The sequence below is a fragment of the Hyla sarda genome, chromosome 2 (assembly GCF_029499605.1).
Source record: "Hyla sarda isolate aHylSar1 chromosome 2, aHylSar1.hap1, whole genome shotgun sequence".
NCBI lineage: Eukaryota > Metazoa > Chordata > Amphibia > Anura > Hylidae > Hyla > Hyla sarda.
In genome coordinates, this window is record NC_079190.1 from 483,393,140 (window position 1) to 483,410,396 (window position 17,257).

The window sequence follows — 17,257 nt, forward strand, 5'->3', positions numbered from 1 at the left end:
TATATCTAGGGTGGTGGTCTCTGAACTGTGGCCCTCCAGCTGTTGCTTGTAGTTAGCATGTAAACTACTATATCTAGGTTGGTGGTCTCCAAATTGTGGACCTCCGGCTGTTGCTTCTGCTTAGCCTGTAAAATGCTATATCTAGGGGTTGTTTCCAAACTGTGGACCTCCAGCTGTTGCAAAACTACAACTTCCAGCATGCTGAAGAGTTGTAGTTTTGCAACATCCGGGAGTCGTAGTTTTGCAACATCTGGAGGTCCACAGTTTGAAAACCTCATTACACAGTTTGGAGACCACCGCTTAAAATAGATATAGGTTTTTACAGGCCAATCACAAGTCATTGTCCCAGGAAGGGGAATAGCTGTGCAGATAGAGGGCAGGGATACAGTGTCACTACCAGGCAGTAGATGGGAGGAGTCACAGAGAGAAGAGCAGGAAGAAAGCAAACAGCAGGGCCTGATCACAATGATGTCTACAATGTGCCCCCTTCTCCTGGCACTGACCACCCTGATGCCAGTCTCCATCTGTAACACTACTGCTGTGTGGGGTGAGTGACGTGCAGCATGATCTTATGTAGATTTACTGTTTTATCTCTTTGACATTATTTAGTTATATATTATTATGTATTAGATGTATATATGACTGTTATTTGTGCTTCCTCATGGCTTACAGTATTCTTACAGTCTGCAATGCTTGTCTTGCCATGAAAGATACTGAAATGGCAGTAAAAACCTGGTTTGTCACATTGTGTCATTGGGCTCTGTCACATCTATCTATCTCATATCTATCTATCAATCCATGTCATATCTATCTATCTATATATCTATCTATCTCATATCTATCTATCTCATATCTATCTATCTCATATCTATCTATCTATCTATCTATCTCATATATATCTATCTATCTCATATCTATCTATCTCACATCTATCTATCTATCTATCTATCTCATATCTATCTATTTATCTATCTCATATCTATCTATCTATCTCTCTATCTCATATCTATCTCATATCTATCTATCTATCTATCTATCTCATATCTATCTATCTATATCTATCTATCTATCTATCTATCTATATCTATCTCATATCTATCTATCTATCTATCTATCTATCTCATATCTATCTATCTATATCTATCTATCTATCTATCTATCTATCTATCTATCTCATATCTATCTATCAATCCATGTCATATCTATCTATCTATATATCTATCTATCTCATATCTATCTATCTCATATCTATCTATCTATCTATCTCATATCTATCTATCTATCTCATATCTATCTATCTCATATCTATCTATCTATCTATCTATCTCATATATATCTATCTATCTCATATCTATCTATCTATCTATCTATCTATCTATCTATCTATCTCATATCTATCTATCTATCTCCTATCTATCTATCTCCTATCTATCTATCTATCTATCTATCTATCTATCTCATATCTATCTATCTATCTATCTATCTCCTATCTATCTATCTATCTCATATCTATCTATCTCATATCCATCTATCTCATATCTATCTATCTAGGTCATATCCATCTATTTCTCTATCTATCTATCTATCTATCTTTCTCATATGAATCATATCTCGTATGAATCTATATATTTTATCTATATTTTTTTGTGATGCCTTTTAGTCAATATTTTTTATATTCAAGATACATTTATATTTTGAATAACAATGATCTTTTTTTAGGTAAAGCATATGTATAGCGGTGGGAATATAAACTTAGTGTGTTAGGCCAAGTTCACATTCTGTTTTTGGGCTTTGTGGCTGGTATATGTCATTTCTGGTTACTAAATTCATCCAGTTCAGTCTAAAGGTATTAACCCCGCTTTGGGTACATGGTGGTATATGTAACCTCTTTGCTTCTATCCTGATATATACATTGCTGTGTGTGCAGGTAAGTAGCTGCTGACCAGTCAGTGTCACCGCTGATCCCTTTCCACCGCCTACATGTGGGGGAGATTTATCAGAACCTGTGCTGAGGAATAGTTGCCCAGTTGCCCATAGCAACCAATCAGATCGCTCCTTTCATTTTGCAGAGGCCTTGTTAAAAATGAAAGAAGGTATTTGATTGGTTGCTATGGGCAACTTTTCCTCTGCACGGGTTTTGATAAATCTCCCCCCGTGGTGTCAACATAGGTCCCAGGTACATGGATCTTATCGTGACACATACCACCTACCTAAACAATGTACAGGCCAAGTCCCTCCCTTCATGGCGTAGGAATCACCTAATGCAGTGGTCTCAAACTGTGTCCCTCCAGATGTGGCAAAACTTCAACTCCCAGCATGCCGTTGGCATGCTGGGAGTTGAAGTTTTGCCACATCTGGAGGTCCACAGTTTGAGACCACTGACCTAATGCATTGAATGAGTTGGATAAGTACGGTAAGTACAACTCCTGGAGGCCGCACCTCACAACTTACAGGATCAGCTTCTGATATCTTTGTGCAAGATACCACAGGACACCTTCAGAGGTCTAAGGGGTCCATGGCTGAGCACACTTAACCCCTTAACGACAATAAACGTAAATGTACGTCATGGTAACGTGGTACTTAACGCACCATGACGTACATTTACGCGCCGACATGATCGCGAGCACCGGAGCGGTGCTCGCGTCATGCCCGGCAGGTCCCGGCTGCTATCAGCAGCCAGGGACCCGCCGGTGATGGCGGACATCCGTGATCGCGCGGATGTCCGCCATTAACCCCTCCGATGCCGTGATCAATACAGATCACGGCATTTGCAGCATTGCAGTACTTTGAACGGGTGATTGGATCGCCCGCGGTGCTGCCGCGGGGATCCGATCATCCAGCATGGTGGCCGGAGATCCCCTCACCTGGCTCCGGCCGTCTCCCGGGGTCTTCTGCTCTGGTCTGAGATCGAGCAGACCAGAGCAGAAGATCACCGATAATACTGAGCAGTGCTGTGTCCCTACCCTGAAAGTAAGCCCTAGCAGGATTATGGGGTAGGGCTGCAATATAAGCCCTACCCCGAAAATAAGACCTAGTCCAGGGGTAATCTGCTGGCGGACCGCGGTCCAGATCCGGACCGCTGCCGCCAGTAATGTCCGCAGACCCCACACACCTCCCCCCCCCCTTTCGGCCGCCACAGTAATGCCCGCAGACCCGACACCGTGCCCGGCCACCACAGTGCGGTAATGCCCGCAGATACAACATCCCCCCGGCCACCCCAGTAATGCCCGCAGACCCAACAGCCCCCCTCGGCCACCCCCCCCCCCCCCCCCCCGCCTCCTTTGGCTGGTCCTTACCGTAATTCAGCCTGGGCAGGGACGCTGACGTTCTAAAACGTTGGCGCGTATGCACGGCCGACGTCACGGACGTGTCCCTGCCCCCGGCTGCTAAGCAACAGGAGAAGATCTCGCCACAGGGTACCGTACGGTAAGAAAGTCAAATGAGTACCGGTACCCAAGTTTATTATGGCAGAGGGGTGGGGGGCACTGTATGGCAGTGTTTCCCAACCAGTGTGCCTCCAGCTGTTGCAAAACTACAACTCCCAGCATGCCCGGACAGCCTTTGGCTGTCTGGGCATGCTGGGAGTTGTAGTTTTGTAACAGCTGGAGGACATTGGTTGGGAAACACTGCTGTAGGGTACGGTAGGAGTGTGGAGGACGACAGGGGAAGGGGAGGATGGGGGGCTGAAGGAGTATGGGGGCTGAAGGAGTGTGGAGGATGCCCCCTATCCTCCACACTCCTGCAGCCCCCCATCCTTCACACTCCTGCAGCCCCCCATCCTCCACACTCCTGCAGCCTCCCATCCTCCACACTGCTGCAGCCTCCCATCCTCCACACTGCTGCAGCCCCCCATCCTTCACACTCCTGCAGCCCCCCATCCTTCACACTCCTGCAGCCCCCCATCCTTCACACTCCTGCAGCCCCCCATCCTTCACTCCTGCAGCCCCCATTCTCCACACTCCTGCAGCCTCCCATCCTCCACACTCCTGCAGCCCCCCATCCTTCACACTCCTGCAGCCCCCATCCTTCACACTCCTGCAGCCCCCCATCCTCCACACTCCTGCAGCCCCCCATCCTCCACACTCCTGCAGCCCCCCATCCTTCACACTCCTGCAGCCCCCCATCCTCCACACTCCTGCAGCCTCCCATCCTCCACACTCCTGCAGCCCCCCATCCTTCACACTCCTGCAGCCCCCCATCCTCCACACTCCTGCAGCCCCCCATCCTCCACACTCCTGCAGCCCCCCATCCTTCACACTCCTGCAGTCCCCCGTCCTCCACACTCCTGCAGCCCCCCATCCTCCACACTCCTGCAGCTTCCCATCCTCCACACTGCTGCAGCCCCCCATCCTTCACACTCCTGCAGCCCCCCATCCTTCACACTCCTGCAGCCCCCCATCCTTCACTCCTGCAGCCCCCATTCTCCACACTCCTGCAGCCTCCCATCCTCCACACTCCTGCAGCCCCCCATCCTTCACACTCCTGCAGCCCCCCATCCTTCACAGTCCTGCAGCCCCCCATCCTCCACACTCCTGCAGCCCCCCATCCTCCACACTCCTGCAGCCCCCCATCCTTCACACTCCTGCAGCCCCCCCATCCTCCACACTCCTGCAGCCTCCCATCCTTCACACTCCTGCAGTCCCCCGTCCTTCACACTCCTGCAGCCCCCCATCCTCCACACTCCTGCAGCTTCCCATCCTCCGCACTGCTGCAGCCCCCCATACCGTAAATAAATAAGCCCTACCCAGAAAATAAGCCCTAGTGTGTTTTTTGTGACTAAAATTAATATAAGACCCCGTCTTATTTTCGGAGAAACACGGTAGCAATCAAATGATTGCAATGAATAGTCCCCTATGGGGACATAAAAAGTGTAAAAAAAAAAAAAAAAAGTTAAAAGATGTCAAATAAAAAAGTAAAAAAATTTGAAAAATCCCCTCCCCCAATAAAAAAGTTAAACGTCCATTTTTCCCCATTTTACCCCCCAAAAAAGCGTAAAAAAAAGAAATGTATACACATATTTGGTATAGTCTGAACTATTAAAATATATTGTTAATCATCCCGTACGGTTAACGGCGTAAACGTAAAAAAATTAAAAATGTCCAAAATTGCTGCTTTTTGTCACATGTTATTCCCAAAAAATTTATAAAAAGTAAAATCTAAGCAAAAGGGATACTTATAAAAACTACAGATCATGGCGCAAAAAATGATCCCTCATATCGCCCCATATACGGAAAAATGAGAAAGTTATAGGTGGTTAAAATAGGGCAATTTCAAACATACTAATTTTGTTAAAATGGTTTGAGATTTTTTTTTAAGCGAAAGAAAACATGTCATTTTTACCGGAAAGTGTACAGCATGAAGACAAAACTTTCCAAAATTTGCAGTTTTCTTTTCAATTTTCCCACATTAATAATATTTGTTTGGTTGCGCCGTACATTTTGTGGTAAAATAAGTGATGTCATTACAAAGTACAATTGGTGACGCAAAAAACAAGCCCTCATATGGGTCTGTGGATGGAAATATAAGAGTTATGATTTTTAGAAGGCGAGGAGGAAAAAACGAAAATGCAAAAATAAAATTGGTCTGGTCCTTAAGGCCAAAATGGGCCTGGTCCTTAAGGGGTTAAAGGATCGTTGCCCCAACCAATCAGTAGAACGCAGGGGAACAGTAGAGCACGGTGTCCTTTTGTTTCTTCGGAAAGCCAAGCACGCGTTGTACGGACGCAGAGGAAAGTTGAGCAGAACCAAAAGGACACTAGGAAGCATTTATACCCCGATGGGGGTCTCAGCAGCCGGACCCCACTGATCACACTGTCTGACATGTCTCTATGAAATGAGAAGTTGCTTGAAAGTTTAGGTACACATTGAAGCCTCAGGATATAAAATCCCGGAGTAACATGCCGTGAAAATAGAAAATGGCTGACAAAACAAATGCAAAACAATTGGAAGAAAACATGAATTAATTTTTGTGACAGACAGAACATTAAGAAATTGGCTGAAGAACGTGAGATTCACATATAGAAAAATCCAAATGAAAACCGTCAGTAAACACCTAAACAGAAGAAAACAAGGTAACGTGGAGTAAAGATAAGAATAATGGAGTGTGGAGAATTGGATGAAAGTGATACTCACTAATCTGCATTGGCCAAGGAGATAAAGCTGGATCTTTTGTGTGGTGCTGGTATGACAAAATGTAAAAGATGACGCCTGTAGAAAGCAATCACATTTTCACAATGATTTATTGTGGTGACATGGGGATGTCAGGTCGTGACATCAGGGCACTGTTAACCTATACATGGTCCAAGGTGGAGACAGCTTCTCCTGGGCCAGGACACAGGCAATAAACACACCGATGCTGGGTTATTGTCACGATGCCGGCTGGCAGGTAGTGGATCCTCTGTGCCAGAGAGGGATTGGCGTGGACCGTGCTAGAGGATCGGTTCTAAGTCACTACTGGTTTTCACCAGAGCCCGCCGCAAAGCGGGATGGTCTTGCTGCGGCGGTAGTGACCAGGTCGTATCCCCTAGCAACGGCTCAACCTCTCTGGCTGCTGAAGATAGGCGCGGTACAAGGGAGTAGACAGAAGCAAGGTCGGACGTAGCAGAAGGTCGGGGCAGGCAGCAAGGATCGTAGTCAGGGGCAACGGCAGAAGGTCTGGAATCACAGGCAAGGAACACACAAGGAACGCTTTCACTGGCACTAGGGCAACAAGATCCGGCGAGGGAGTGAAGGGGAAGTGAGGTGATATAGGGAAGTGCACAGGTGTAAACACTAATTGGAACCACTGCACCAATCAGCGGTGCAGTGGCCCTTTAAATCGCAAAGACCCGGCGCGCGCGCGCCCTAGGGAGCGGGGCCGCGCGCGCCGGGACAGAACTGACGGGGAGCGAGTAAGGTACGGGAGCCGGGGTGCGCATCGCGAGCGGGCGCTACCCGCATCGCGAATCGCATCCCGGCCGGAGGTGGTAACGCAGCGCCCCGGGTCCGTGGAACCGACCGGGGCGCTGCAGTGAGGGAAGTGTAGCGAGCGCTCCGGGGAGGAGCGGGGACCCGGAGCGCTCGGCGTAACAGTACCCCCCCCCCTTGGGTCTCCCCCTCTTCTTGGGGCCTGAGAACCTGAGGATCAGACTTTTGTCCAGGATATTGTCCTCAGGTTCCCAGGACCTCTCTTCTGGACCACAACCCTCCCAATCCACTAAAAAAAAAGTTCTTCCCCTGACCTTTTTAGAGGCCAAAATCTCTTTGACAGAGAAGATGTCCGAGGAGCCGGAAACAGGAGTGGGAGGAACAGATTTAGGAGAAAAACGGTTGAGGATGAGAGGTTTAAGAAGAGAGACGTGAAAGGCATTAGGGATACGAAGAGAAGGAGGAAGAAGAAGTTTGTAAGAGACAGGATTAATTTGACACAAAACTTTAAAAGGACCAAGATAGCGTGGTCCCAACTTATAGCTCGGGACACGGAAACGGACATATTTAGCGGAGAGCCATACCTTGTCTCCAGGGGAAAAAATGGGAGGAGCTCTTCTTTTCTTATCTGCGAATCTCTTCATGCGAGAAGAAGCCTGTAAGAGAGAATTTTGGGTCTCTTTCCATATGGTGGAAAGATCACGAGAAATTTCATCCACAGCGGGCAGACCAGAGGGCAAGGGGGTAGGGAGGGGGGGAAGAGGGTGACGGCCGTACACCACGAAAAACGGAGATTTGGAGGAAGATTCAGAGATTCTGAAATTATACGAGAATTCGGCCCAAGGTAGAAGATCTGCCCAGTCATCCTGGCGGGAGGAAACAAAATGTCGTAAATAGTCACCCAAGATCTGGTTAATTCTCTCTACTTGTCCATTGGATTGAGGATGGTATGCAGAAGAAAAATTTAATTTAATCTTGAGTTGTTTACAGAGAGCCCTCCAGAATTTAGACACAAATTGGACGCCTCTATCCGAGACGATCTGTGTAGGCAACCCGTGAAGACGAAAAATGTGTACAAAAAATTGTTTAGCCAACTGAGGCGCTGAAGGAAGACCAGGAAGAGGGATGAAATGTGCCATTTTGGAGAATCGATCAACGACCACCCAAATAACAGTGTTGCCATGGGATGGGGGTAAGTCAGTAATAAAATCCATACCAATCAGAGACCAAGGTTGTTCGGGGACAGGTAGAGGATGAAGAAAACCAGCGGGCTTCTGGCGAGGAGTCTTATCCCGGGCACAGATAGTGCAGGCTCGCACAAAGTCCACCACATCAGTCTCTAGAGTCGGCCACCAATAGAAGCGAGAGATGAGTTGCACAGATTTCTTGATGCCCGCATGACCTGCGAGATGGGAGGAGTGACCCCATTTGAGGATCCCAAGGCGTTGGCGTGGAGAAACAAAGGTCTTTCCTGGAGGAGTTTGCCTGATGGAGGCTGGAGAAGTGGAAATCAGGCAGTCAGGAGGAATGATGTGTTGAGGAGAGAGTTCAATTTCAGAGGCATCTGAGGAACGAGAGAGAGCATCGGCCCTAATGTTTTTATCAGCAGGCCGAAAGTGAATTTCAAAATTAAATCGGGCAAAGAACAGAGACCACCTGGCCTGACGAGGATTCAGCCGTTGGGCAGACTGGAGGTAGGAGAGGTTCTTGTGATCGGTGTAAATAATAACTGGAAATCTTGATCCCTCCAGCAGATGCCTCCATTCCTCAAGTGCTAATTTAATGGCTAGAAGCTCTCGATCCCCGATGGAGTAGTTCCTCTCCGCCGGAGAGAAGGTCCTGGAAAAAAAACCACAAGTAACAGCATGCCCGGAAGAGTTTTTTTGTAGAAGGACAGCTCCAGCTCCCACTGAGGAGGCATCAACCTCCAATAGGAAGGGTTTAGATGGGTCAGGTCTGGAGAGCACGGGAGCCGAAGAAAAGGCAGACTTGAGTCGTTTAAAGGCGTCTTCCGCTTGAGGAGGCCAAGACTTGGGATCGGCATTTTTTTTTGTTAAAGCCACAATAGGAGCCACAATGGTAGAAAAATGTGGAATAAATTGCCTGTAATAATTGGCGAACCCCAAAAAACGTTGGATGGCACGGAGTCCGGAGGGGCGTGGCCAATCTAAGACGGCAGAGAGTTTATCTGGGTCCATTTGTAGTCCCTGGCCAGAGACCAAGTATCCTAGAAAAGGAAGAGATTGGCATTCAAACAGACATTTCTCTATTTTGGCATAGAGTTGATTATCACGAAGTCTCTGAAGAACCATACGGACATGCTGGCGGTGTTCTTCAAGATTGGCAGAAAAAATCAGGATATCGTCCAGATATACAACAACACAGGAGTATAGTAGATCACGAAAAATTTCATTAACAAAGTCTTGGAAGACGGCAGGGGCGTTGCATAGACCAAAGGGCATGACCAGATACTCAAAGTGTCCATCTCTGGTGTTAAATGCCGTTTTCCATTCATCCCCCTCTCTGATGCGGATGAGATTATAAGCACCTCTTAAGTCCAGTTTGGTAAAAATATGGGCACCTTGGAGACGATCAAAGAGTTCAGAGATGAGGGGTAGGGGGTAGCGGTTCTTAACCGTGATTTTATTAAGACCGCGGTAGTCAATGCAAGGACGTAGAGAGCCATCTTTTTTGGACACAAAGAAAAATCCGGCTCCGGCAGGAGAGGAGGATTTACGGATAAAGCCCTTTTTTAAATTTTCTTGGACGTATTCAGACATGGCAAGAGTCTCTGGGACGGACAGAGGATAGATTCTGCCCCGGGGTGGAGTAGTGCCCGGGAGGAGGTCAATGGGACAATCATAAGGCCTGTGAGGAGGTAGAGTCTCAGCTTGTTTTTTGCAAAAAACGTCCGCAAAGTCCATATAGGCCTTAGGGAGACCGGTTACATGAGGAAGCACAGGGACACGGCAAGGTTTACTGGGAACCGGTTTTAAGCAGTCCTTGGAACAAGAGGGCCCCCAACTCTTGATCTCCCCAGTGGACCAATCCAGGATTGGGGAATGGAGTTGAAGCCAGGGAAGTCCAAGAAGGATTTCAGAAGTGCAATTGGGGAGGACCAACAGTTCAATCCTCTCGTGATGAGATCCGATGCACATTAGAAGGGGCTCCGTGCGGAAACGTATAGTACAGTCCAATCTTTCATTGTTTACACAATTGATGTAGAGGGGTCTGGCGAGACTGGTCACCGGGATGTTGAACCTGTTGACGAGAGAGGCTAAGATGAAATTTCCTGCAGATCCAGAGTCCAAGAAGGCCACAGCAGAGAAGGAGAAGGCAGAGGCAGACATCCGCACAGGCACAGTAAGACGTGGAGAAGCAGAGTAGACATCAAGGACTGTCTCACCTTTGTGCGGAGTCAGCGGACGTCTTTCCAGGCGGGGAGGACGGATAGGACAATCCTTCAGGAAGTGTTCGGTACTAGCACAGTACAGGCAGAGATTCTCCATGCGGCGTCGTGTCCTCTCTTGGGGTGTCAGGCGAGACCGGTCGACCTGCATAGCCTCCACGGCGGGAGGCACAGGAACAGATTGCAGGGGACCAGAGGAGAGAGGAGCCGGGGAGAAGAAACGCCTCGTGCGAACAGAGTCCATATCCTGGCGGAGCTCCTGACGCCGTTCGGAAAAACGCATGTCAATGCGAGTGGCAAGATGGATGAGTTCATGTAGGTTAGCAGGGATTTCTCGTGCGGCCAGAACATCTTTAATGTTGCTGGATAGGCCTTTTTTAAAGGTCGCGCAGAGTGCCTCATTATTCCAGGATAATTCTGAAGCAAGGGTACGGAACTGTACGGCATACTCGCCAACGGAAGAATTACCCTGGACCAGGTTCAACAGGGCAGTCTCAGCAGAAGAGGCTCGGGCAGGTTCCTCAAAGACACTTCGAATTTCCGAGAAGAAGGAGTGTACAGAGGCAGTGACGGGGTCATTGCGGTCCCAGAGCGGTGTGGCCCAAGCCAGGGCTTTTCCAGACAGCAGGCTGACTACGAAAGCCACCTTAGACCTTTCAGTGGGGAACTGGTCCGACATCATCTCCAAGTGTAATGAACATTGGGAAAGAAAGCCACGGCAAAACTTAGAGTCCCCATCAAATTTATCCGGCAAGGATAGTCGTATTCCAGAAGCGGCCACTCGCTGCGGAGGAGGTACAGGAGCTGGCGGAGGAGATGATTGCTGGAGCTGTGGTAGTAACTGTTGTAGCATAACAGTCAGTTGAGACAGCTGTTGGCCTTGTTGCGCAATCTGTTGTGACTGCTGGGCGACCACCGTGGTGAGGTCAGCGACAACTGGCAGAGGAACTTCAGCGGGATCCATGGCCGGATCTACTGTCACGATGCCGGCTGGCAGGTAGTGGATCCTCTGTGCCAGAGAGGGATTGGCGTGGACCGTGCTAGAGGATCGGTTCTAAGTCACTACTGGTTTTCACCAGAGCCCGCCGCAAAGCGGGATGGTCTTGCTGCGGCGGTAGTGACCAGGTCGTATCCCCTAGCAACGGCTCAACCTCTCTGGCTGCTGAAGATAGGCGCGGTACAAGGGAGTAGACAGAAGCAAGGTCGGACGTAGCAGAAGGTCGGGGCAGGCAGCAAGGATCGTAGTCAGGGGCAACGGCAGAAGGTCTGGAATCACAGGCAAGGAACACACAAGGAACGCTTTCACTGGCACTAGGGCAACAAGATCCGGCGAGGGAGTGAAGGGGAAGTGAGGTGATATAGGGAAGTGCACAGGTGTAAACACTAATTGGAACCACTGCACCAATCAGCGGTGCAGTGGCCCTTTAAATCGCAAAGACCCGGCGCGCGCGCGCCCTAGGGAGCGGGGCCGCGCGCGCCGGGACAGAACTGACGGGGAGCGAGTAAGGTACGGGAGCCGGGGTGCGCATCGCGAGCGGGCGCTACCCGCATCGCGAATCGCATCCCGGCCGGAGGTGGTAACGCAGCGCCCCGGGTCCGTGGAACCGACCGGGGCGCTGCAGTGAGGGAAGTGTAGCGAGCGCTCCGGGGAGGAGCGGGGACCCGGAGCGCTCGGCGTAACAGTTATGGACAACTGTCTTACTGAGGCAGGAGCAGATGGTACATTACTTACAGTATGGAGCAGAGTAGAAGGGATGCAGTGTAACCCTTGGGAGCCCTGTGGCCTTGCTGGGACTTATGGTGATTTTCACCCACTTGGAATTAGATAGACTTGAGACTTGGAAATTAGAAGATACCCCACACTGACTAGGGTTCTGCTAAGTTCCAAATACTGACAACACCAGGGTATGACTCTGTGGTGTCCCGGTACCGTATTGCATACCGTACCTTGTATGGTGGTCCCCAAAGTCAGAGTGACTACGTTCAGGTAGTGTCCCCCAGGTGGGACAGCCCCTAGTCGCCTCTCCTCTACTCTAATTCTGTACTGTTTATACATGTACATATTTAATAATAATGTATATTTAATATAATGTATAGTATACTTACCTTGTTAGCGTCGCAGGACCTTCGGTCATGTGACTGGGTTATATCCTCTATGGTATGTTGGAGGACCTTTTGGAGGTCCCTGGGTCACAGGTTACCCATAATCCTCTGTGAAGGTGATTTGCATCAGTATTGGACCAATTAGCTCTAGTCCAGCCCCTGCCCATATAAGGGAGTTGTAGCCAATTATCGCTCTCTTGGGTTGCTGCTCTCGTGGATGCCAGACTAGCAGGACGGATCTGCGCAGCTTTCAAAGACATGCTAGGCCTGAAAACCTACCGGCCTCAACTGAACTAAACCGGGAGTGCTAAGGTCCCAACCTTTGTCAATCTCCAAGAGACTGTATTGTAGAGACTGTTCCTGTGGTGAAGTTGCATAAAATCTTCAGTAAAAGTTACAACAGTTTTCAGCAAACTCTCCGGTTGTGGACATTCAATTATTCAATACCACCCTATCGCTCTTGGGAAGGGTGGTGGTAGGACAAGCATTATAGAGGAGCCCGCACCCTGGCGTCACGAATAGCAAGGGTTAACCAGACACCCTTTAGTCACCGCACAGCTACACCCCATATACCCTACTCCCCCAGGCTATCACAACTCACCAACTGTACGGGAAACACTTGGAGAATGGCGCGGTTTATACAGGACAATTAGAGGGTTCCCATTGGGCGAACAGGGTTACCTGGTTACTCTGCATCTCCTCTTAAAGGTACAAGACATACATAATACCATAACACAATAAATCACAATATTCACAGTGGATATGATAATAGAACAAAGGAGGGCCCAACACAGGATCAGCAGGCATGTCTGAGGAGATCCGCAGCCCACAGGACAGCCTTTGGTGCTGGGACACCACATTATGATGTAGGGTTACATGTCAGGTAAAGGACCAGTGGAGACAATGAACATCAACTCGACGTCCACAGCCCCAATACAAGTTCTGGACACTTCTGTTTTTGATAGATTACAGGTTTGCTGATGATTCCTTTATTATACACATGATGCATCTTGCTTCAGAATGATGAAAGCTCAATGACATGGCAGAAAACAGTCCAGAGGTCAATACGAAATATCATGGGGGAAATAGAAAAGTTGTTCCATGACAAGACTTCATCCTGTCAAGTCGATTGGTCACCAAGATGGAAGCTGCCAAATATTGTTTATCATAAGTGAAGTCCGAGCCTGAAGGAATTGAATCATAAAAGTAATCATTTTTCCTTTACTTCGTCATTTATGTACCATTATTTATAATAGTTTCCTTTCTTGTGTTCAAAGGGTCAGTGCGGTGATTTTTTTTTTTCCAATCAACTGGTGCCAGACCGTTAAACAGATTTGTAAATTACTTCTATTTGAAAATCTTAACCCTTCCAGTACTTATCAGCTGCTGTATGCTCCACAGGAAGTTCATTTCTTTTTTTCTTTTACATTTTTTTTCTGTCTGACCACAGTGCTCTCTGCTGACACCTCTGTCTGTCTCAGGAACTGTCAAAAACAGGAGCCAATCCCCATAGCAAACCTCTCCTGCTCTGGACAGTTCCTGACATGGACAGAGGTGTCAGCAGAGAGCACTGTGGTCAGACAGAAAAAATAAATAAATAAGAACTTCCTCTGTTGTATCAAGCAGCTGATAAGTAGATTTTTAAATTGAAGTAATTTACAAATCTGTTTAACTTTCTGGCACCAGTTTATTTAAAATAATTTTTTTTTCACCGGAGTAAAATGCACAAGTATTAAGTTGTGTATTATATTTTGTAGATGTTTTCTGGATGTTCTGTTCTGATGTTGGTGCTGCTGATCTTATGGTTGTGAGAATGAAGAACATCTGGTGACCGGAATATTTGTTATAGTGGAAAAACAGGAAGGGGATAGAGGAATGGGATTCCCTTAGGAGCCCCAAATCTAACAACAATTTAAGGAGGAGCAGCCTGTATACAAGATGCTAGTATGTCTAAAGGGCTTTACTGGCTTTAACAAATAAAAAAAAGATGGAGATCAGTCAATGGGGCAAGGGGACAACACAGCGGCCTAAAAGTCATAGACATGGTTAGTAAGGGGAAACTAACACCAAGCTTCTCTATTCCGGATGATAAAGCCCAGCAGCATAGTTGGGGCCCAGTTAAAGGGGTTATCCAGGAATAGAAAAACAGAGCAACTTTCTTTCAAAAACCGCTCCCTGTCTGTCTCCAGGCTGGGTGTGGTTTTGCAGCTCAGTTCCATTGAACTGAATGGAGCCAAGTAGTAAAATCACACCCAACCTGGAGACAGACATGGAGCTGTTTTTGTATTCCTGGATAACTCCTTTAAAGCTTTGGTATGGTGCCTTCCTCTCTTCTGTGGTTACCATTGGTATAAGGTCATCCACTGGTCATATTGTCCTTCAATTGGACAAAATAACAAACATAGCAATGAATAAGAAAATGAGAAGGTATCCCTCACCCAAAATTAAAGGGACACTCCTGTCTCAAGCATTTATGACATATGCATAAGATATGTCTGATACATGTGGGCCCGACCTCCTGGACCTGCACCTATCTTGAGATCAAGGACCACATCGCCCCATCCCACCAATTTGCTGTAATCAGGAAGCCAAAAACAGCTGATTGGGCAGTTTTTTGCAGTTTAGGTAACTCCCTTCATTTCCTAGGTCTAGCAAGAGCAAATATAAGAAACTTTGTAATACATCTTATTAGACAAAAATGCTTCTTTCTCCTGTTATCAAGCTTCTTCCCTTCTAAAAATCAGCTCAGCGTTGTCCTGTGTCTGCAAGAAAAGCCAATAAAAGTCTATGGAGGGGAGGGGGGCGGGGATCAGGGAGCTCCGCCCCATGAGCTCTGGGAGAGCTGCAAATCAGAGATGAAGCCCACAGAGCAGAAATGTGCTGAAAAATACCATATACAAGTTGTTACATGGCCAGAAATAGTGCTTTGCTCATGTACACACACAAGACAGCTTATCCTGAAAGGACAGATACCCTTTAAGCTCCCAGCTCCTTGTCAGCCATGGCCTTTGCTCTAGAAAATTTCACCGGCAATAATTTTTTCTTTGAAATTTATATTTTTAGTAAGAAAAGCAAATTACAGAAAAAAAAAAAAAAAAAAGAGGAAATGGAGGAAAAAGAGAAAAGTAGAGGGCAAAAATTAAAAATAATAAAATTATGTTTTATACCTATCAGACCATCGTGACCATATCTTTTGATAACTTGAATAATATTTCTTTTGCCTTTTCCCAACTTTAGACAGCTTCTGTCTTGGGAAGAAATTGTATCTCTGTTGTAGGATGACTATCTTTCCCATATTGGGGGAGCAGCTTTCCGGCAATATATAATAAATGCAATCACCCACCGCAATCTTAAAATTTGGCTTCTAGAGGAACATCATGTAGATAACCTAAGATACATAAGGATAGGGGATAAGAGGGAAGCCCCGATGCGCACCCTAGATGACATTAAAGGGGTACTACCGTGCTGACAACTTATCCCCTATCTAAAGGATAGGGGATAAGTTGCCTGATAGCGCGGGGGTCCCCAGATCTCGCACGCAGCACCCCGCTCTCATCAGGCCAAGGAGCGAACATCGCTCCGGGTCTGATGACTGCCGATCACGGCGTGAGGTCACGGCTCCGCCCCCATGTGACGTCACGCTCTGCCCCTCAATGTAAGTCTATGGCAGGGGGCGAGACAGCTGTCTCGCCCCCTGCCATAGACTTGCATTGAGGGGCTGATCATGACATCACACGTAGGCGGAGCTGTGACGTCCCGATCACCAGCCCCGTCATTAGACCCGGAGTGGATGTTCGCTCTGGGGCCTGATGACAGCGGGGTACAGCGTGCGAGATTGCGGGGGTCCCCAGCGGCGGGACCCCGTGCGATCAGGCAACTTATCCCCTATCCTTTAGATAGGGGATAGGTTGTCAGCACGGTAGTACCCCTTTAAAGGTAGTGTTTCCCAGAGAGTGTCGATCTCTGAGCTTTTTTTGGCTTTCTGCAACCTCTTCTGAAAACTCCACCCTAAGGGTACGTTCCCACCTGGCGTATTTTGCTGCGTATTTTATTTCCCATTGAAGTCAATGGGTAGGAAAATATGCAGCAGCAAATACGCAGCAAAATACACCAGGTGAGAACGTACCCTAAGAGAGTATTCCCTACATGGGAAAGGTGGATCGGGGACACCAACATCACTGATGTTATCTTGGAGGGTTGGTAGGCAGTGTGGAAAAATTTTTATTAATGAGAGGTGGAGGGAGACTTATTTTAAGGTAGCTCATGCAGCTTTATAGGGGTACTCTGTTGGAAAACATTTTTTTTTTTCAGGTCTTTATAAGTCAACTGGTGCCAGAAAGTTACAGATTTGTAAATCTTTACCCTTCCTGTACTTTTGAGCAGCTGTGTGCTACAGAGGAAATTCTGTTCTTTTAAAGGGGTTCTCCGCTGCCCTGCCTTTCGGAGCTCCGCACGCAGCGTCCGGAAGTTCATTGCTCCGAACGCTGTGTGCGGGCTTCCATGTTCGCGGCCGCCGGGCGTGACGTCACACCCGGCCCCCTCATGATATCACGCCCGCCCCCTTTACCAAAGTCTATGGGAAGGGGGCGTGACAGCGGTCACGCCCCCTTCCCATAGATTTTCATTGAGGGGGCGGGCGTGATGTCACGCCCGGCGGCCACGAACACGGAAGCCCGCACACAGCGTTCGGAGCAATGAACGTCCGGACGCTGCGTGCGGAGCTCCGAAAGGCAGGGCAGCGCACAACCCCTTTAAAATGTATTTTTTGTCTTGTCCACAGTGCTCTCTGCTGACACGTGATATCCATATCAGGAACTGTCCAGAGCAGGAGAAAATCCGC

General features: G+C 48.0%; 1 protein-coding gene across 1 annotated transcript in view; it reads left to right on the forward strand.

Moving 5' to 3' along the window:
- Positions 1 to 306: 306 nt before the first annotated feature.
- The window catches only part of LOC130357114 (interferon gamma receptor 2-like), a 55,630-nt gene continuing 38,679 nt past the window's right edge, over positions 307 to 17,257 (forward strand). The window contains exon 1 of the mRNA XM_056559506.1: positions 307 to 547. Coding sequence (XP_056415481.1) covers positions 466 to 547 — 82 coding nt within the window. The 5' untranslated portion in view covers positions 307 to 465. The remainder of the gene's footprint in view (positions 548 to 17,257) is intronic.